Source organism: Phyllobates terribilis, unplaced genomic scaffold, assembly GCF_046119375.1.
Source record: "Phyllobates terribilis strain yellow unplaced genomic scaffold, ASM4611937v1 Scaffold_11__3_contigs__length_659146591, whole genome shotgun sequence".
Lineage (NCBI taxonomy): Eukaryota > Metazoa > Chordata > Amphibia > Anura > Dendrobatidae > Phyllobates > Phyllobates terribilis.
This window is the reverse complement of record NW_027362771.1, coordinates 67,241,063-67,264,026: the sequence shown is the minus strand read 5'-3', so window position 1 is coordinate 67,264,026 and position 22,964 is coordinate 67,241,063. Positions and strand designations below refer to the sequence as shown.

At 43.0% G+C, this 22,964-nt stretch overlaps 1 protein-coding gene across 3 annotated transcripts in view; it reads left to right on the top strand.

Moving 5' to 3' along the window:
* PPP2R2B (protein phosphatase 2 regulatory subunit Bbeta) overlaps nt 1-22,964 on the top strand; it is a 476,270-nt gene that overhangs the window by 391,495 nt on the left and 61,811 nt on the right. For all 3 annotated transcript variants that reach the window (XM_073651284.1, XM_073651285.1, XM_073651286.1), the window contains one exon: nt 1,943-2,055. In XM_073651284.1, coding sequence (XP_073507385.1) covers nt 1,943-2,055 — 113 coding nt within the window. The remainder of the gene's footprint in view (nt 1-1,942; nt 2,056-22,964) is intronic.

Genomic DNA, 22,964 nt, shown 5'->3' with positions numbered 1-22,964 from the left:
TACAGTCAATGCATAACAAATTTTCTTGCTTTCAGTGGAAGGGAGTTTGTGAGATGAAAATGGCCTCATCTTCAATTATACATTAGATAACTGGTGGTGTCACCACCAGGGGTAATATGTAAGTGAATGCTGTGTTTTTAAGGAAAAAAAAATATGAAAAATTTTAAAATGCATGAAAAACACTACTGCCACTTGTTTCTTTTACTGTCTACAGTGAACTTTTGCAAAAGTGTACATACATAGGAGCTGATTTAAGTTAACATTTGAGGCCAAATTAATCACAGTGGTTCTATTGGTTTTTATAAATTTGCTGCATTCTAAGCCCTCTTTTTGTCTAATTTTACACCATCTAATAGTTGGCTTAACTTTTTCCAGAAATGTATTCCAAAATTTTGGCACATGGTTTAGCATTTCAAGCCACATATTTTTCACACAACGGTCTATCTATCTATCTATCTATCTATCTATCCTTCCTTAGCGGGAATCTGACAGCAGGTTTTTGCTATGTAATCAGAAGACAGCAGGAGATAGAGGCTGAAACAGAATTCAGAGATGTGTCACTTGTCAAGTGCGCGCGGTTTACCAACTGTGACTGATTTATCATGAAGAGAATAAAACTCATGGTCTATGGGCAGGGCTAGCTTTCTCAGCTCTGCTTCATTCTAAATTTAAAAGCTCTTATGGTGTCAGAACGGCTGAACCCAGTTATCTAAGTGACACTTCATTGGATTCAGCTTCTCTTTGCCTACATCATGCTGCTCTCAGATGAGGTAGTAAAAGGGAATCTGTCAGCAGATTTTTAAGTGTTTTTATTAATTTCCTTTTTTTTGTGGGCAATCACATATACCTACAACTCCTGGCAAAAATGATGGAATCACCGGGCTCGGAGGATGTTCATTCAGTTGTTTAATGTTGTTGAAAAAAAGCAGATCACAGACATGGCACAAAACTAAAGTAATTTCAAATGGCAACTTTAGGGCTTTAAGAAGCCTATCACCAGGTGCAGTTGTGTCACTAAGGTTAATACGGTGTCTTGGGTTATCATTAACGTGAATGTATCCTTGAAGCTTTCTTTTACACATGCTACTACAAAGAATCCAAAATTGAGTAAAGAAATGGAGCTCAGTTTGTAGTACTTTTTTATATTTTGCTATTGACATAAAACACATCAATAACAGTTATGAGATGGGGGTTCCCGTACCCCACTGTCTTAAATAGAGAAGTGGTCTAGCATATAAGTTGAAGCGCCGTTTAAAGTCCATGGGACTGACTGATGGCCAAGTATAGCACCTTGAAGGGGTTACTAAGCCTTTCTTGCGGAAATGGGTTGGGATGCAGCTACTCTTCCTGACTTTGCTAACGGACTGAAGCCCATCCCTGGTTGTAATCCACAGCTCATTCCCATTGACTAGTCTTCGAAATGCCTTTTCTACTAATAAGGACATGCCATGACGTGACCAGGGAGCACAATCTTGATTAGCCTCATACATTTTTTTTTTTATAATTTTATAAAATATATTGAACTTTAAGTCAAAGAAAGAAGACACTGGCCGGTGGCAGACTACTGATTTGGTGTATTAGCTCACCACATGAAATGCCCGTTGTCTGCTTTTGTGTTCATCAATCACACAATGCTAGAAGTGTTTCCCAACAGACTAACGTTTGTGCTTTCATCGAGGTTCAGCAGCACCGGGGGAAGTGCTGTCATACATGTAAGTTTAATTTATAGCGTATGGTCCAGTGTCTCGAAGAGCAGATTAATTCATGTCCTCTGTGAAAACTGACCACCATGGTAGGGTTCATCATGGGTAACAGTCTCTCACTGGGAGATTCCCATATTCATATTGTTCCCAGGGAGGTTCCCCATCCAAATGACTCGTCCTCCCACGACAAGAGGCAGCTACTTTAATTTATGTTTTATCTTGTTGTTTCTTCTAAACAGACAAAACAGTAAAGTTATGGAAAGTCAGTGAACGAGACAAGAGACCGGAGGGTTATAACCTGAAGGATGAAGAAGGAAGGATACGTGACCCATGCACAATAACCTCATTACGAGTAAGAACGTTACTATTAATTTAACCCTTGAGGTTACAAAATGTTTATTTTTTTTATGATGATTTTCTCTGGTACAAATTGGACTCTTAACAGCTGCAGGCTTTTGTGCAGAAATCAAAAGGAAATCTGTTACTTGAGCAATTTGATATCTTTCCTCAGATCTTTGCTATAATGTGCAGTTTTAATATGTTCTGTAGCGCAGTGTACATTAGAAGACCATCAGGCTGATTTCAATGGGTGTACAGTTGTGCTATTATATTCTATATATCAGCACCCCTGTCCAACTCCCTGTCAATCACTTCATTTTTTTTCGCACTAGTCCAATATAAAGTTGCATCAGTGATGTTCATGACTAGATTGTTCTCGGTCTTTCCCTGGTATAACTGTCCTGAACCATTAATTTGTGTCCAAAAAATGCTAAATATCCGTTCTTTCTGTCCCCATACATAGTTCTGTATTGCAGCATGAGTGAAATGTCTGTTCCCGAACATGCAGGTCCTGAATCCTGCTTCATTCACCAGTTACTAACTTAAAGCACCACTCCAGCTGGAGTGGTGCTTGTAATCTGAGGATCCTTTCCCCTGTCTTATACTCACCCTCCTGCATCTTCACCTTTTTTACGTCACAAGCTCTCAATACAAGTCTATGATGGCCAGAAGGAGGCTCTCATAGACCTGTAAACTCCGGTTTGCTTCATGAAATCCAGCAGGTCCCAAACTGCGGGAGACCGATGGGGCGCCGGTGATAGAAGAAGACACCACTCCAGCAATAACATAAACAAAAACGCTGGAGTTGTGCTTTAATGAAACTTTTTGGATGACAAAGTAGAAATAGAACCATAGTGGGGGCGAGTTCCAGAATTCACAAAAAAATAGAACTACAGAAATATAACCTTTACTAAATTTTGGGTAAGAAAATGAGGAAATATGGGCATGGTTAATAATTTGGTAACGGTTATATATTATGTTTCTTTTTATAAGAATATGAATTTACTGACCATAGCTGGTCATCGCTAATCAGATGTAAAACTCTGTTGTACATAATTTATATCTGTTCTCTGAAACCAATAGTCATAAATTATTTTGTTTTTACAAGGTATTTGAGACATATGTTCTAATGGATCAATTGGAGTATTAAGGTAAATTGTATAGAAAAGCTTAGCTTGTTAGTGGCCATTGAAGAGCAATTGAAACCTGAATGAAAGGATAGTTGTCCTTTTAGTCAGTTTGATGACGTTTTGGCCTGGTAACGTCAAGGTTTAGCATGTATGCTTGGGAAGCTCCAGACATCCTCCGTTGATTTGACAGTATAGCTTTGCAGTCTTTGCCCCTCTATTTCAAAGTTATATCCCCCCAAGAAGTTTTGTTGTATATGCCCAGTGGGTTGAAGGGAAAATATGAATCTTTATTACCAGGGAGCATAATTTTGGAACGGAGTTGCACAGAATAAAAAAAAACAAAACTATGCCACAATCAGTGGATCAGCTGCAATTTAAAGAGTAAAAATCCATTGAAAGGTCCTCTTTTAAGAATACTTTTTTCATCTCGTCTGTTGATGTCTCTCTCATGACAAGCCGTAAAGAACAATTACTGTAGTAGATCGGGGAAGAAAGAAAGAAACCAAAGAGGATAAATATAGAAAGTGACACTTTGTAATTTAAAATCTATTGAGCTGTAGTTTCATCCCCAAGTATTAATAACTAAAAGGACTTAATAAATAAATACGAAGAGGAATAAATATTTAGTACTTGATTACAGTAGACCTGTGTAGCTTTAATACTGCATTGATCTTGCATTGTATTCCTCTGCTGGAACGAGGATTTATTATTTTTTTTGTAAATCAGTCCTAGCTTAGCCAAAAGCAAAAACTGTAGGTCTAAGTAAAAGTAACCTCTTGACAGCTAAGTGGCCGCATTGCCATTCCCTGTCACATCTCTACTAGTCAAAGTGTGGACGACCAACCTTGTTCTCTATATACCGCCACATGAAAGGCCAGAGGGAGGTCATGAAGGAAAAAGCAGTGAGCTGTTTTCCTTGCATTCAAATTCAGCGACCGGATGGATATCATCTTGGATGCGTTCCACATAACAGATGTGACTACTGAGCCTGAGCTGCTGGAATGAGCCAAGTGTGATGAAGCTCATCTTGCCTGTCCTGCCTGTATTCCCCAGGGTGACAGCTTGCCGAGAGATCCCGCTAAGTCACACAGCCACCCGGAGCTCCTCTTAAACATGCACAGAATGCACACGGTGTGTTCCTAAAGGCTGCTCCGGTCTTTGTATGTCCTTAGATCATAAATCAGGATTTAGATCAACTGCTGTTAATTAGGAATGCTGGTCAATTTCTGGTGGAAGGGCTGAAGAAACCCCTTAAATGTATGTAAAGAGACCTAAACAAATAAAGATAGATAAAATTTGTAGGGTGGTGGATAACAGGTTAATGGCATGGGAGCCTAGATGTCAGCAGAGTGAAAAGTGACCACTGTGACTGGACCAGAATCTTTAAATTCAAGGCTAGGGCAGCCCCCTAAATGTTTGCCTCGAGTGGAGTAAAGCTGGATTGCCTTGATACGTCAAGATTGATGGACAAATGTAAGCTGGATTAATGGGGGATTGATTTTTATCAATTAAACCGCAAGCTATCAAACATCTAGGGAAAGGCCCGCCTGCACCTTAAGTTTAAATTAACGTGAGTTTTTTTTTCAGGTGGGATTGGAGTGGGTCTGCTCCAAAAACCAAAAAAATTTCTTAAATACCGCTCAAAAGAATTTTCCCATTGATCTCTATGTAAAAATGACTTTGCTTTCATATGTTCAGGCATTTGAATGTCCTTTACCGCTTCAGATTTAAATTGACGTGGTAAAAGACCAAAACCCCAAGCGGTAAAAATAAGTGTGCAGACCATTCTTTAGGCACTTTTTGCTTGGAATACTCTCCATACTTTACAATTAAAGGGAATGTGGAGGGGAAAGAAAAGCATAAAAAAAAACGCTCACGTTTAGCTCATTGTTTAATGGACTTTAAAAAAAAACTAAAATCCTACAAATGTTGCAAAAAACACTCAAATACTACCCCAAAACTTAATAAAATGGCAACAAAAAAAACTCTTATAAGCCAAGAAACACCCTGAAAAAAACAAATTTGTCCACTTTTTTCACCCGCCTGAAAAACCTTTTGTTTTAGGGCATTATTCACACAGTCAGCCGGACCAAGCTATTTTTGTAACCCAAACAATGTTTGTATGTGTATGAGGGCCTCCTGAAATTTCAACACAAAAATGAATGACTATCATACAAATAAAGCCATACCATGTGTTAGCGAAATCTTCACTATCAATTCCTAGAGAAGTCCATAAGAGGAAATTCAAACCAAGAGCAGCCATTGTAACAGGTAAAACACCCACAATATAAAATCATAAATACAGCCAAATGCCCTGTTGTGCAAAATAGCCTTGAAGAAGCAGACTGGCGAAACACATGTCGGATTGTGGCAGGCACACCGTACATCCTCCGATGAATACATTATGGGTTAGAACTCTTTTTACATTTAATTGCAATTTGGCATGTTGTAGTGACTTTTCAAGCACCGGCACTTTCACCCCGGTTCTTGGCCAGCACCTTTGGATATAAACCTAGCATGTTTCCACAATAGGACATTTGCATATACCAGTGATTTGATATTGTGGGTGTTATATCTCTTTATATGGCTACTATTGGGTTGAATGTTTTCACTCCATATGTTAGCCACATTATAAAACCATCAATTTGTTAATAAAGATGTCTTCATCTTTGTGGTGGTCTTGAGACTAGTTTTTTTTTTTTGTTGTATTTTTGAGGAGTCCCTACCAGTGTAACATATAGATGTTAAACTGGTAGGGACTCCTGTAAAATACAATAGGTGTATCGATGATGCCAAAAGTTAACAAAAGACAGATTTTTGTAAATTTCTGGATTATATGAAGATTTTGTATGCACATACCATAATTACTTGCATCCGCAGATCTTCACTTCAGTGTTTAAAGGGAATCTGTCAGTAGGATCATCCCTTTTAAGCCATCTATATGGGCATGTAGGGCATAGAAAGAGTGTTTAATAAAATAATCCAATGTCTTATTCTAGAGAAAAGCCATATTTTTTCTTAATAAGCTGTTCCAGGCTATGGGCCGGACATGGATCTCCCTGAGAATCTGCCTCCAGGGCTTATTTTAAATAAAATGGGGGCATTACCAGTGTTAGTCTGCTTTCCTGACCTACATGTCTATCAGTCATTACATGTCTCACACGGTCGCCTTTCTATGACCTGCATGCACAAATAGACTGCTTTGATCCTACTGACAGATTCCCTTTTAACGTCTTAATATTTATAAGATAGCATTTGCTTATTTAATTTTTTAGTTTGGTTGTGTGCAGACTCCTTTTAGCTACCGTGGGAGGGGCTTAAATGAGTTTCCTGCTTTTTAAGATAAGTGAACCCCAACCACTTCTTGCAATGTAAACTAATAAAGACAGTACCTGTACCCGCAGTTCTTCCTATCTGTGTTTTGGCTGCAGCTGTGACGTCACGTTAACACACTTCACCATTGCAACCCATCAATGAGCTCAGCAGCTTGTGCTATCTATATCAGCAGAACCGCTGAGCTGAGTGATTGGCTGCAGCGTGATCTCACTGCTGCATTTAAATCACAGAGGCCAGAGCTGCAGAGGGGAGCTGGCACTGGAGATGTGCATCTTATCCATCTAGACCCATATTTATTTCTGGAATGGAAGTTAACATTTGGAACCACTCTCGGACTGGGATGCCAGGGGCCCACCAGTAACCAACTCCTGGGCCCCACTTTTCAGCTTGATGCAAATGTGACATTATCCTCAATCACAAATTTATATAACAATGAACTGGGTAGATTGTTACATGAATAAGATGCTGCCTTTGTCTGTACATAGTGATTCAGGTATATTGTGCCAGGTACTGGTCATATAAGAGGGTGGTGGCCTACTCTTGCACAGCGGTCCACCAGAGGATTCTCCTGTGGGCCAGTCCAAGCCTGCAAGTTGGAACCCCATTAAGTGACAGGGTTATGGTAAGGATGCTACCACATTCCAGACAAAAGCCACAAGCAATTTGTATGTGAAACTTAGTCACAGAACAGATGGGAAGTACAGGACACAATTTCCAAGGTTCATACGTCTTCTCCAACTGTATATTAAAGACTGTTCCTTCAAAGCAAATTGAGATGACCCAGTAAGCAAGCAGGGAATGCCCTTGTGGAAAATATATAATTGCAGAGGAGACGTTCCTAGAAGACTGCAGACACCTGGCCTTGTGAGACTGAGGACAGTCTCTGAAATGCCTGCTGTTCTTGTGACCTCAGGAGTGTTGTATGTCCTCGCAGAACAGCCTGGCAGGTGGTTCCTGTCTTTTGTGTGAAAGACATGATGTTATCTCATGACGGGGATTATTATTGGAAGCCTGACCTTTTCATGTCTTCTGTGTGATACAGTTCAGCATCACATGGAATAGTGACGGTCAAAAACATTACATTACACATTCAGCATAATTCCTTCAGCGCAGTCATTGCAAATCATTTTCTTCTATGGGAGCCTGCTGAGGACAGAGAGGAAACAAGCCTGAAGCATTTGTAGGTCCTAAAAATATTTTCCATTTTGACATACACCTCCTATTTTTTACGTAAACTGGTCTAAGGCTATAGTCCCAATAATTTACATTATTGGACTCTATGCATGTATGTATGTATGTGCAAAAATACTTGTATACGTCTGGCCAGTGGTGTGCGTGCATCTATATACATAATGCATACCGTTCTGGCCGAAAGTATTGGCACCCTTGAAATTTCTCCAGAAAATGAAGTATTTCTCCCAGAATATTATTGCAATTACATTTGTTTTGTTACACGTTTATTTTTTTATGTGTATTGGAACAACTTAAAAAAAAAAGGCAAATTGCACATAATTTCACACACAACCCCAAAAATGGACTGGGTAAAATTGTTGGCACCCTCAACTTAATATTTGTTTGCACACCCTTAGGAGTAAAAAAAACTGCAGTTAATCTCTTCCTATGACCATCAACAAGCTTCTTACACCTCTTAACTGGAATTTTTGGCCACTCTTCTTTTGCAGACTGCTCCAGGTCTCTCATATTTGAAGAGTGCCTTATACCAACAGCAATTTTAAGATCTCTCCACAGGTGTTCAATGGGATTTAGATCCAGACTCCTTGCTAGCCACTTCAGAACTCTCCAGCTCTTTGTTTCCATCTATTTCTGGGTGCTGCTTGAAGTATGTTTGGGGTCATTGTCCTGCTGAAAGACCCATGACCTAGGACGCAAACCCAGCTTTCTGACATTAAGCACTATATTGCAACCCAAAATCTTTTGGTAATTTCCAGATTTCATGATGCCTTGCACCTAGTCAAGGCACCCAGTACTAGAGGCAGCAAAACAACCCCAATATGTCTTTGAACCTCCACCATATGTGACTGTAGGTGCTATTTTCTTTTCTTTTTTATGCCTCATTCTGTTTTTGTAAAACAGTAGAATGATGTGCTTTACCACAAAGCTCTATCTTGGTCTCATCTGTCCACAAGACGCTTTCCCAGAAGGACTTTAGCTTACTCACGTACATTTTGGCAAACTGCAGTCTAGCTTTATGTCTGTCAGCAGTGGGTCCTCCTGAGTCTTCTGACATAGCGTTTTATTTCATTCAAATGTCAACGGATAGTTCACGCTGACACTGATGCACTTCTGAACCTGCAGGACAGCTTGAATTGCTTTGGAACTTGATTGCCGCTGCTTATCCACCATCCGGACTATCCTGCGTTGCAGCCTTTGATCAGTTTTATTTCTGCCATCCACGCCCAGCGATATTAGCTACTGTGTCATGGATTTTTCATCTTCTTGAATATGTTGCACACCGTAGTTAAAGTATCTTTAAGATCATTGGAGATGGACTTGTAACTTTGAGATTGTTGATATTTTTCAAGTTTTGGTACTCCAGTCCTCAGACAGTTTTCTTCTATTTCTGTTCTCCATGTTTAGTGTGGCACACATGCACACAATGCAAAGATTGAGTCAACTTCTCTTTTTATCTGGTTTCATGTGTGATTTTCAGATTGCCCACACCTGTTACTTGCCATAGGTGAGTTTGAACGAGCATCACATGCTTGAGACAAAGTGGTGTACCCACAATTTTGGAAAGGTGCCAGCAATTTTGTCCAGCCCATTTTGGGGGTTTTGTGTGAAATTATGTCCAGTTTGCCTTTTCTTTTTTTCCTCTTCTTTTTTTTTTTTGTGGTGTTCCAATACACACAAAGGAAATAGAGATATGTATAACAAAAGATGTGTAATTGCCATATTTTTCAAGGAGAAATACTTCATTTTATGGAAGAATTGCAAGTGTGCCAACACTTTCAGCCATGACTGTATGTATTATGTATATAGATGCGCACAAACACCATGATTGTATATGATACTGTTAAATATTTGTTAAAGTCACACAATTGCATTGACTGGAATTTTATGCTCAGCATAGGCATGGGAGCGTGTCCCCGGCACATGCTCTAAACATAGTGTGAAAACCTGCAGACTGCACTATATTCTGTGTCGTCACAACACATTCTGCATTTAACATTTAATGTTATGTTTTTCTCCTGCCATGTGTCCCATCCATGAATATGATAAAGCTTCCTACATTTTGCATTGTTCCAAGCAAAATGTTTGTAGTGTTTTAACTCTGGCGGCAAAGTAATAAAATGCAGATTTCTGTTTGACTCTAATTGGCAACATAGGCACAAAGTTATTTGTATTGCTCTGTTTAGTTTTGTCTTTTTTTACCATAGGAAATGTTACAATTATCAGAAGCCCATTCAACAGTGTAATATTTTACAAAAGATCAGATTGAAAGGTTTTACTGAATCAGGTCAATGTGACATTCTAAATCTACTCTAGTAGAAATGTTGGCTTAAAGGGGCCTGTAAAAATTTGCATTAAGGCACCAATATACATGATCATTTGACCAACAACTTGTCTATTTCGACTACTTCACACACAGGAATACTTGGCTGAGCTGTTCTGTGTCCTCTGCCAGAGAGGCTTGTCTCTAGGGGAAACAAAAGGATCGTCCGTTGGAATTCCAAAATGCCAGTCTTTAGCTCCTTTATCTCTCAGGAAAGAGTAGAGAGGTCCCTATATTCATTAGACAGATATTGGCGGGTTTAGTCGGCTTCAGCCTGTGTTTGGGTGCATTTAGAATCCGGTTGCAACTTCAACTTTTCCTATCGAAGGCTACAGTGGCTTGTTAAAGTATTCACCCCCTTGGCATTTATCATGTTTTGCTACCTCACAACCTGGAATTTCACGTTTTTTTTTGAGGGTTTGCATCGATTCATGTAAAGAACATGCCTACAACTGTGATCATTTGGTTTTCTTTTTTTTTTTGTAACTCAAACAACAAATAGGACAAAATAACGTAAAACTTCAATGTTAATAACTATTAACCTTCCTAAAGTCAGTACTTTGTAGAGCCTCCTTTTGCAGCAATTCCAGCTGCAAGCCGCTTTTGACAAGTCTATGAGCTTTCCACATCTTGTCACTGTGATTTTTGTGCATTCCTCAAGCCAGAACTGCTCCAGCTCCTTCACGTTAGATGGTTTCCTCTGGTGAATAGCAATCTTCAAGTCTGACCACAGATTCTAAATTGGATTAAGGTCTGGACTTTGACTAGGCGACTCCAAAACATCTATGCTTTTTCCCTTGAACCATTCGAGTGTTGCTTTAGCAGTATAGCTTTGTGTCATTGTCTTGTTGGAAGGTGAACCTCCGTCCCAGTCTCAAATCACCGACAGACGGAAACAGGTTTTGCTCAAGAAAATCCCTGCATTCCCCACCTAACATGTTCCCCTTGACTCGGACCATTTTCCCTGTCCCTGCTGCCGAAAAACATCCCTACAGCATGATGCCAACACCATATTTCACTGTGGGCATGGTGTTCTTGGGTTGATGAGCTGTGTTGGTTTGGTGCCAGACATAGCGTTTGCCGTGCTGGCCAAAAATTCGATTTTGGACTCATCTGACCACAGCACCTTCCTCCATACATTTAGGGAGCCTCCCAAATGTTTTTTGGCAAATTCAAAATGAGCCTTACAATTTGTGTAAGTAAATGGTTTTTCTACTCACTCTTCCATAAAGGCCACCTCTATGGAGTGTACGGCTTATTGTGGTTGTACAGACAGATACTCCAGTCTCTGCTTGGGAACTCTGCAGCTCCTTCAGGGTTACCTTTTGGTCTCTGTGCTGCCTCTTTGATTAATGCCCTCCTTTCCCGGGCTGAGAGTTTTGGTGGGCGGCCCTCTCTTGGCAGGTTTGTTGTGATACCATGTTCTTTCAGTTTGATAATGGATTTGATGGTGCTCGGGGGGGATCATCAGAGATTGGGATATATTTTATAACCTGAGCCTGACTTGTACTTCTCAACAACTTTGTTCCTGACTTGTTTGGAGATCTCCTTGGTCTTCATGGTGTTGTTTGGTTAGTGGTGCCTCTGGCTTAATGGTGTTGCAGCCTCTGTGGCCTTTCAGAAAAGGTGTGTATATACTGACAGACCATGTGACACTTAGATTGCACATAGGTGAACTTCCTTTCACTAGGCATGTGACTTATGAAGGTAATTGCTTGCACCACAAATGCTTAGGGGCTTCATAGCAGAAGGGGTGAAAACATATGAACAGGCCAATTTTTAGTGATTTGTTACCTTCACTTCACCAACTTAGACTATTTACTGCTGATGGATCACACACACAAATCAGATTCCAAAAATATTTAAACACAGGTTGTAATGTAACAAAATAGGGAAAAAGCCAAGGGGGTGAATAGTTTTGCAAACCACTGTATGTGCAACGTCTTTGACATCTGGAAACTTGCAGAGTTTTGCAGCAGAAGACGCTTAAGAAAAACCAGCGTCAGTGTTTTACCTGAAGTTTCTTTTCTGGCGCAACATTTCCGCAGCTTGCTTGCCAGAGTGTGTGTTTTGGGGTTTTGTTCCTTTTCTTTTTTCATACGTCTATCTGTCTTTCTTTGTGTGTGTTTAGATAGAGGTATGTATAGCAGTAGTGATAAAATCTTACTTTTCGAAGGGGGTGTGCTCATTTATCCGGAGCACTGCGTATGTGTATATATAAAATATTATGGAAAAAGGATGAGCAGCTTCCAAGTGGAAGCTGCCTGTAAAATGGTCAGGTCACTTCTTTTAACCTTTATTTGGCTTTGGAAACTTGAAGCAGTTAAAACGAGCTCAAAAGAGAATATGCGCAGCAGGTCCTGCTTACATTGCAGCGTGCATGTCTTTTTAGTGTTTCTTTAGGTCCTTTTTACGGCAGCACGTACCCCCTGAAAAGGACGACGTGTATACATACTCCTAATTTGTCCTATTGTTTGATACAATGCATTCCATGTGGCTTATCTGCTGTAAATATTTATTCTTTACCCTTTTGGCACAAGGGTGTTCTTAATGAAGTTTTTCTATTTATTTTCAGTGTGGATTCCAAATCAAAAGTTCTTTAGCAATGTCTGTAATATGCACCTAATATGGCTGTTGGAGCCGAGTACTCAAATAGGAGAAAAAAAATCTGCATATGAAGTTTCAGATTTTACCATTTACAGGAGAATATTTGACATATTTTGCTGTGGAAATCTACCTTCTTAACTGTGTAGTTGAATTTAGTTCTAATTGGTCTACTTGTATATCTTTCTTAGGCCACGGCCCCACTATCAGTATTTGGTCAGTATTCGGTCAGTATTTTTTCTCAGGAGTGGGAGCCAAAACCAGGTGAGGAACAATCAGAGAAAAGACAGAAACAAGTCACCAATTCTGCATTTATCACCCACTCCTGGTTTTGGCTCCCACTCCTGAGAAAAAATACTGACCAAATACGGATAGTGGGGCTGTGGTCTGAGACACAGGCTCAGAGACCTCCGGCTTTATGGCTTTCCCATCTTCTATGTGTATGGAGCAGAGGTCTATTAAGCACAATATAAATGGTGGTGCTGTTTCTATCTATCTAGGTATAGATCAGACTTGTGTAGATAGATCTACAGCTAGACACAGGCACAATCTATTTTCCATGCTCTGTAGATTACATGAATGTAGCTGGGTCATTGCACAACCCAATATTTACATGTTCACGTCTACAAAGGTACCTGGCTGCTTTTCTCACGATGGGTTGGTTTCCCGTTGTCACAGCTGTCAAATGACATGGACCAAAGTGCAGCGTGATAAGACCATCTACAATCCTCAAAGTGACATTCTCTAGCGTCAAAGCGAGTGGATATTTTCTAGATTAGGTCTGAGGATGAAATCCCTCCATGGTAGGATCATTTTAGGATTGATTTGTGTTTTTTTTTTGACTATTCTTTTATATTTGCCATGTTACATTGCTTTGTATAATGATATATGGTATTGTTTGATGCTAAGATTTGGTGGTTTGGTTTCCACCCTAGCCACCCCTATAAGCAGTTGTATTATTGTCCATGGGCTCGAACTGGTAATAGAACAAGAAGTATGATCTCTACAACAGGCAACAATTTTGTGAAAGAAACTTGCCAAAATATATTGCTGATGATGGCTCTGTATTACCTTGCTAAATCTATCTGGATCTCTGTAATGCAAAATTCCTAGTTCTTCTGTAAAAGTAATGAAGAAAAAGGTGTATGTGGGGCAAAACTGGAGCCCCATATACACCTCTTTCTTCATTACTTTTCCAGATTAGTCTCTTTTGCTGTATGTCACTGAACTCTCATTTATTTGCAGTACAGTTCCAATGCTTCTCTTCGAATTCCTAGTTCTTGGCATTGAGCAGAAATAGTATCCATTTGTATTATTTTTTCAATCTACTGGCTAACCCTAAATTTGAGCTATAATTCGCACCAGTTTCTATAAATCTGTTGTGCCATGGTAGACCACAATATTTCGTTTTGTTTTTTTTTACTATGGAGAATATGAAAGACCCAATTTTTTTTTTTTACCCTTGGGCCTGAATCGGATAGACATTTACTAAAATACTATATCCTTATCAAATAGTAAATGTGCTTCCATTTCAAACATTATTCATTATGCTTTTATAAAAAGCTGAATGAAAATGAATGTTACCTCTTGAGCGCCCATGTGGATTGTTGCCTAACTTTTCAAGATTAAACTACACATCTGTGGACACCATATTGGTTATCACACAGCTTTTCTACCAATATTTAACTGTTACAAAGACAATTTTGTGCTTTACAACAAGAAAAATATATTTTTTCCTTTTAAATTTTAAAACGGTCACATTTTCTTCCAGATGGAAAAATTTTAGGCTAAATTATGTCTCAATTACAATAGAAGGCCTGAAATGTGCAGTTTAGGCTTGTCATCTCGATGATGGATTAAACTAAAGCATTCTTTCCAGTGCCATTCTTCCTCCCACTAATGCAATGCTATTATTCTCTCCTCATTATTGCATGGCCATCATTCCACCTACTGCCAGGGTCTCCAGGGGACAGCAGGATGGTGACAAGACCCTGACAGGGCCAGTTCTGTAATCTCTACTGCTGTGACACCCTGTATGGTAGCCAATATTTAAATCGTTCTCTTTTTCCCAATGGTAGTCATTGTGCGGGGACAGTTTTTGGCAGTCACAAAATCACAGAACTAAAATAAAAAAAAAAGCGAGTAAAGTCATTGAGATGTGAGAGCCAAAAATGGACGTGTTATTGAAGCCAGCTTAAATACTAGTAAAGATTTGTTGCAATTTTTTATTTTTTTTTTTAAATGGAAACAGTCAGGTCCCCTAAGTCTTTCATTAGGTTTCATAGCCCTATTCATACATTTTAATTCTGTATTTTATGTCCCAAATAAATGTTTAATATGCTACTTAGGGAAGACTAGTCCAGGTGGGAGAGCTTCACTAAGACTAGTCTGCCTCCGATGCTGCCATTACACCCTACTGGGTGTGAGTGACATCTTACCCACTTGCCGCACCATCTCAGGAGTGGCATCACAGTCTTATGGTCATCCAGATGTTATCACGTAAACCATCATTTGCATCTTTGTGAAATTTTTGCGTAATGGTACTCCACTATCTCCTGGGGTACAAAATCTGTTAATTTTTTTTTGTGCACATTTTGATTCAATTTGGCACAACATCCAGTACAGGAAGAAAAATTAGACAAAATTACTTCAGATAAACTGCAAATGATCAATTGGAGCCTCAGAACATATGCATAGCTGCAGATGGCTCTGATGAGCTCCTTGTTTAAAGGGTTGCTCCACTACCTTTATATTGAGAAACTATCCTAAGAATAGGCCACCAATATCTGATCGGTGAGGGTCCAACACCTGGCACCCCCACATATCATCTGCTCTTGTTAACAGCCAGATGTTAACAGTTTTGGACCTGCACAGCTTTAACTATGTAGTGGCTACTGCTGGGTTCTGAAGATCCATTTCTATTTGAATAAGGGCACATGTGCAGCACCTGGCCTCAGCCACTACACAGTTGACGGAGCTGTGCTGTTTAGATCCGCAACTGCTAACATCCGGGTGGCAGCGAGATCAACTGATACGTAGGGGTGTCGGACCCTCACTGATCTCATATTTAAGACCTATCCTTTGGATAAGTCATCAATATAAAAGTAGTGGAGCAACCCTCTAACAATTGGCTGCCAATAGACCACCTTTAGATTTAGACCTGCTGCATCTTCAGGTAGAATCACTTGGCACTTATGAAGAATAATGGCCGACTCTTGCATCACTTGTAGATTTTAGCTTTGCTTTCCTGCTGTTTTCTTATTAGTTGGTGCATATAAAGAGCACATATAACTGCTCTTTATCACCACTGATCTATTTTATGATTTCTAAGTTCTTTGTACCATGTAAAGAAAAGGGCGACACTGTTCTCTGCACTAGTCATACAATATATCCGTGATGACAAAAACTTTAACCAGAAATTAATCTTGTACTCCTGTAATTAGTAGTTTTGAAGTCAGCTCCCAGTCAGAAAGCAATTGTCCTACAAAGAAATCAATGTAGCAATTATGAATTTCCAGCGCTTAGCTTGGTACTAATTAGATGTAGGATAGAACCACTAGTCCATAAAAATGGAAAAACCCTCCAAGGTACATTGTGTCCACTATGAGTTGTCTGAATACTGAGAGGGTGGATGCAGAAGGAGACGGGAGAAGCACAAGATCAAGTATTCTTGACTTTTTTTCTCTGTAGCTTTGTTCAATTTTGTAATAATTAATCTTTATTAGACGAGTGTCGTACTGAGCTTTAAACGTACCTTTCATATTAGATTATAAAGTGACTTTAGTTCCATTTATGTAGATATATATTGACACAGACGTAAATAACCTTAGGCAAGATATTTTCTATTGGCCAGTCTTTTGTCATTGGGGTCTGATGAACCACCACTAGAGGTAAAAAGCTACTAATAGAGGAAACCTTAAGTTCTAGTCCCTAGAGATAAAAGAATCAAATGAGTCTGATCACCGCTCATTTAAGCCTTATGTGTGATGTACATTTAGCATGTAGACAAGGATAGCTGGCTTACCTTGTCCAGAAGGTTACATGAGCCCACCTTTTTGCCAGTAGGTGTCGTTGTACCACAAAGATGGCATTGGAAGTAGACTACTATTCTATAAAGAGCCCCTAGAAATAGTCCAGACAGCATAGGATAAGGTCAAAAATATGTTTATTCAATAAAACTATGCTGTATGTTTCTGCATTACACAAATGCCTTCTTCAGGCCAGAAGATGATATATGTATGATGCTAAAAATATGGCCTGTGTTTATTGAATTAATTTAATTTTTGGCCTTACCCTATGTTGCCTCGTCAATTTAGCTGCACTTTTAGAATTATATATTTTTTTATTTTTTAGAATTTCTACATATGGCTTAACGTATGGCATACATCGAAGGGATCCAGTTACGATAAGGGGTTATCTAAAATTGTACACTTCTGGTGACCGAGACATTTTACATGCTTCTGATAATTCTAATTAAGCTTTGAAAAGTTCATCCCCCACTTTGACATATCGTGGGAAAATCTAATATACTATATATATATATATAGCTTCAAGAGGTAGTCACCGGAAATGGTTTTCACTTCACAGGTGTGCCCTGTCAGGTTTAATAAGTGGGATTTCTTGCCTTATAAATGGGGTTGGGACCATCAGTTGTGTTGTGCAGGAGTCTGATGGATACACAGCTGATAGTCCTACTGAATAGACTTTTAGAATTTGTGTTATGGCTGGCAAGAAAAAAGCAGCTAAGTAAAGAAAAATGAGTGGCCATCATTGCTTTAAGAAATGAAGGTCAGTCAGTCCGAAAAATTGGGCAAACTTTGAAAGTGTCCCCAAGTGCAGTTGCAAAAACCATCAAGCGCTACAAAGAAACTGGCTCATATGAGGACCGCCCCAGAAAAGGAAGACCAAGAGTCACCTCTGCTTCTGAGGATGTTTATCCGAGTCACCAGCCTCAGAAATCACAGGTTAACAGCAGCTCAGATTAGAGACCAGGTCAATGCCACACAGAGTTCTAGCAGCAGCCACATCTCTACAACAACTGTTAAGAGGAGACTTTGTGCAGCAGGCCTTCATGGTAAAATAGCTGCTAGGAAACCACTGCTAAGGACAGGCAACAAGCAGAAGAGACTTGTTTGGGCTAAAGAACACAAGGAATGGACATTAGACCAGTGGAAATCTGTGCTTTGGTCTGAGGAGTCCAAATTTGAGATCTTTGGTTCCAACCGCCGTGTCTTTGTGCGACGCAGAAAAGGTGAACGGATTAATTCTACATGCCTGGTTCCCACCATGAAGCATGAAGGAGGAGGTGTGATGGTGTGGGGGTGCTTTGCTGGTGACACTGTTTCGGATTTATTCAAAATTGAAGGCATACTGAACCAGCATGGCTACCCCAGCATCTTGCAGTGGCATGCTATTCCATCCGGTTTGCATTTAGTTGGACCATCATTTATTTTTCAAGAGGACAATGACCCCAAACACACCTCCAGGCTGTGTAAGGGCTATTTGACCAAGAAGGAGAGTGATGGGGTGCTACGCCAGATGACCTGGCCTCCACAGTCACCAGACCTGAACCCAATCGAGATGGTTTGGGGTGAGCTGAACTGCAGAGTGAAGGCAAAAGGGCCAACAAGTGCTAAGCATCTCTGGGAACTCCTTCAAGATTGTTGGAAGACCATTTCCGGTGACTACCTCTTGAAGCTCATCAAGAGAATGCCAAGAGTGTGCAAAGCAGTCATCAAAGCAAAAGGTGGCTACTTTGAAGAACCTAGAATATAAGACATATTTTCAGTTGTTTCACACTTTTTTGTTAAGTATATAATTCCACATGTGTTAATTCATAGTTTTGATGCCTTCAGTGTGAATGTACATGTAGTGCCGGCGTCCCTGCCCTCTGCTAGGCAGGGACGCTGCTCCCCTCACCGCTCTGCCCGTGCCCGGCGTCCCTCTCCCGCTCTGCTGTCAGCGCGCGCTCCTTCCCGGCGTCCTCCTCCCGCTCTGCTCTCAGCGCGCGCTCCTTCCCGGCCCCTGTGCTTAGGGCGCGCGCGCTCCCCTCCTCTTAAAGGGGCCGCGCGCGCCGTCCTAAGGAGTCCCCGGCCAATGGCCGGAGGACTTCATCATATATAAGGCACCTCCTCCAAAATGGAGGTGCCCGAGCAATGTTGTTTGCACCTGTGTCTCACCTGTGCTTCAGTCCTCAGGTCCCGTTGCCAGTTACCTGCCAGTTACCTGTCAGATTCCTGCCTGATTACTTGCTACCTGTCTGCTAGTCTGAGGTCCGACGGTCTGCCTTACTACTCCTGTCAGTCTGTCTAAGGACCAGCCTGCCCGCTCACCTGGGAGCGCACCTCAGCTACCTGCCTGCTTGCCTGAGGTCCGACGGTCTGCCTTACAACTCCGGTCAGTCTGTCTATGGACCAGCTTGCCCGCTCACCTGGGAGCGCTTAACGTTACCTGCCTGCTTGCCAGCCCGGAGGCTCCGCTGTCACGTGCTGTGACCACCAGCTACTCCAGACTCTTGCCCGCTCACCTGGGAGCGCTTCTCCGCTACCTGCCTGCTTACCTGCCCGGAGGCTCCGCTGTCACGTGCTGTGACCACCAGCTACTCCAGACTCTTGCCCGCTCACCTGGGAGCGCTTCTCCGCTACCTGCCTGCTTGCCTGCCCGGAGGCTCCGCTGTCACGTGCTGTGACCACCAGCTATTCCTGAGACTCTTGCCCGCTCACCTGGGAGCGCTTCTCCGTTACCTGCCTGCTTGCCTACCTGGAGGCTCCGCCGTCACGTGCTGTGACCACCTGCTATTCCAGAGACTCTCGCTTGCTCACCTGGGAGCACACATTCTCCATCTGCCTTGCTAGCCTACCTGGAGGTTCAGCCATCACAGGTCGTACCTACCCTTTATCCAGAGACTGCCCCGATCACTTGCCGTGTCCTCCTGCCCGTACACCCAGAGACTGTCCTGGTCACCTCCTGTGACTACCTGCCTGGTCGCCACCCGCTCCCTTACAAGGACCGCCCCCTTGTATTGTAGCCCAGAGGTTCCGCCTCCCAGACCCGTTACAGTTTGCTCGGGCCATGGAACCCGGTGGCACCCAAGCTCCCTCGCTCTCTGACCTCTGTCTTGAACTGTCCCGTCAGAGGTCCCAACAGGAGTCCATCCTGGGTCACCTGCGGAATGTCAATACTCGCCTGAACACTCTGTCTGATCCACCAACAACCTCCGCCAGTGCCATATCTTGCAATCCGGCAGCTCCGCTGCCCACTAATACCATGGTATCCTACCCCGGACCCCGGCTTTCTGCACCTCCTCGCTTCGGAGGCGACTCCGTCCAGGCTCGGGGCTTCTTAAATCAGTGCACCCTGCACTTTGAACTTTTGTCCCACCAGTTTAACTCCGACCGGGCCAAAATTGCCTTCATCATGTCCCATCTCACCGGGGATGCCCTGGCCTGGCTAAATCCTCTATGGGAGAGAGGAGACCCCCTGGTGTCCAACTTGCCTGCTTTTCTCACGGCTTTCCGGAAAGTCTTCGACGAACCCGGACGGAAGACCTCATCTGCATCATCGTTGCTACGCCTCCGTCAGGAGAGTCTCACCGTGGGCCAATATGCCATACGGTTCCGTACCCTTGCCTCGGAGCTGGCCTGGGATAACGACGCTCTGGTTTCCGTCTTCTGGGAGGGTCTGTCCGGCCGTATTAAAGATGAACTAGCCGGTCGGGACATTCCTACCACTCTCGATGACTTAATAACTCTTGCCACCCGGATTGACCTACGGTTCCAGGAGCGTGCCAGAGAGGTCACCCGTGAGAGGAGGTTACCACGTCTAGCTCCTACTTTTCAGAAACCCGTCACTCCTTCTGTCTCTAACCAGGTACACCCTCCTGAGCCTATGCAGGTCGACCAGACCAAGATGGTCAAGACCCGTCAGGACTTACGCCGTGCCGAGGGGACCTGCTTCTACTGTGGCAGTAAGGAGCACCGGATCCGTGCCTGCCCGGAGAGGTCGGGAAACGCCTGTGTCTAGGTTCGCTCAGAGAGGTCCACCTAGACAAGAATAAATCCTCTCCATCCCTGCTGTTGTCAGTTTCAATCGTCTACGGGGAGAACCGTTATTTCGAACTAGCCCAACTGGACTCTGGAGCAGCCGGGAATCTTATTTCACAGTCCCTGGTAGAGAAATACCGCATCCCCACCAAACCTCTGGCTGTACCCTTGTCTGTGGCTGCCGTGGATGGGGGGCTCTTACCACGCCCCATCCAACTCATCACCGAATCCATTACTCTGCAGGTGGGAATGCTGCATTCTGAAAGTATCTCCTTTCATGTTCTGCCTGGACTCTCTCACGCCCTCTTGCTAGGTCTGCCTTGGCTCCAGAAACATGCACCCGTGCTTGACTGGCAAACCGGAGAAGTCCTTCGCTGGGGACAAGACTGTCATAAGACCTGCCTGGTTCCCGTCCATCCCGTCCGTCCCTCTCCTACCCCAGCTAATCTACCTGGACTTCCAATTCCTTATTGGTCTTATGCTGATGTCTTTAATAAAAAGGAGGCAGAGACATTACCCCCTCATAGACCATACGACTGTCCCATCGACCTGTTACCCGGTACTACTCCTCCCCGTGGGCGTATTTATCCTTTATCCGCTGCTGAGACCCGGTCGATGTCCGAATATATTGAGGAGAATCTGGCCAGGGGATTCATCCGGAAATCTACCTCCCCGGCGGGAGCAGGCTTCTTTTTCGTCAAAAAGAAGGACGGCTCTCTCCGTCCCTGTATAGACTATAGAGGCCTAAACCAGATCACGGTGAAGAATAAGTACCCCCTTCCGCTCATTCCAGAATTATTTGATCGTCTGAGGGGGGCTAGAATCTTCACCAAACTAGACCTCCGTGGGGCGTACAACCTGGTTCGTATCCGTCAAGGGGATGAATGGAAGACGGCATTCAACACCCGGGACGGCCACTATGAATACCTGGTAATGCCCTTTGGTCTCTGTAACGCTCCTGCCGTCTTTCAAGAGTTGGTCAATGACATCTTCCGGGACCTTCTCTACTCCTGCGTAGTGGTGTACCTGGACGACATCTTGGTCTTCTCTCCGGATCTCCAGACTCACCGGAGGGACGTTCGTCAGGTCCTGCTCAGGCAGAATCACCTCTTCGCTAAATACGAGAAGTGCCTCTTTGAGCAGACCTCGCTTCCGTTTTTGGGCTACATTATTTCTCAGACCGGCCTACGAATGGATCCAGAGAAACTGTCTGCCATCGAGAAATGGCCCCGACCGGAGGGGTTGAAGGCCATTCAGCGGTTCCTGGGCTTCGCCAACTACTACCGCCTCTTCATACCACACTTCTCTTCCCGGACTGCCCCAATTTCCGCGCTCACCCGTAAGGGTACTAATCCCAAAGAGTGGCCGCCCGAAGCAGAAGAAGCCTTTCTTTCCTTAAAACAGGCCTTCTCTTCCGCCCCGGTGCTGCATCGCCCGGACGGCAACAAGCAGTTCTTCCTGGAAGTGGACGCCTCCTCCTCTGGAGCTGGAGCGGTACTTACTCAAAAATCTTCTTCCGGGAGGATGGTAACTTGCGGCTTCTTCTCTAAACTCTTCTCCTCCTCTGAGCGCAATTATTCCATAGGAGATCGAGAGTTATTGGCCATCAAACTGGCATTGGAGGAGTGGCGTTACCTGCTTGAGGGGGCTCTTCACCCGGTAATAATTTACACTGACCACAAGAACTTGGCTTACCTCCAGCATGCCCAGAGACTTAACCCGCGCCAAGCCCGGTGGTCCTTGTTTTTTGCTCGTTTTGATTTTGTCCTTCATTTTCGCCCGGCTGACAAAAACGTCAAGGCGGACGCCTTGTCTCGATCCTTTCTGGTATCTGATCTCGAGGAAGATCCGAAACACATCATCGATCCCGCCAGAGTAATGCAGGTGGCTCCCGTGAGTCTAAATCGTCTCCCTCCCGGAAAGACGTTCGTATCAGTACCTGATCGGGAGAAGATCCTTCACTGGGGTCACTCGTCTAAACTGGCTGGCCACGCTGGTCAGAAGAAGACCCTCCAGCTTATTTCCCGGCACTACTGGTGGCCTACCCTGCACAAGGATGTAATAGACTTTGTTTCTGCCTGTGTGTCCTGCGCCCGCAACAAGGTTCCGAGACATCTGCCAGCCGGTCGCCTCCTTCCGCTCCCAGTACCTGCTGCCCCCTGGCAGCATATTGCAATGGACTTCATAACTGACCTCCCACTCTCTGCCGGTTGTACGGTCATTTGGGTGGTCGCTGACCGCTTCTCCAAGATGGCTCATTTCGTTCCCCTGCCAGGCCTCCCGTCTGCACCCGAGC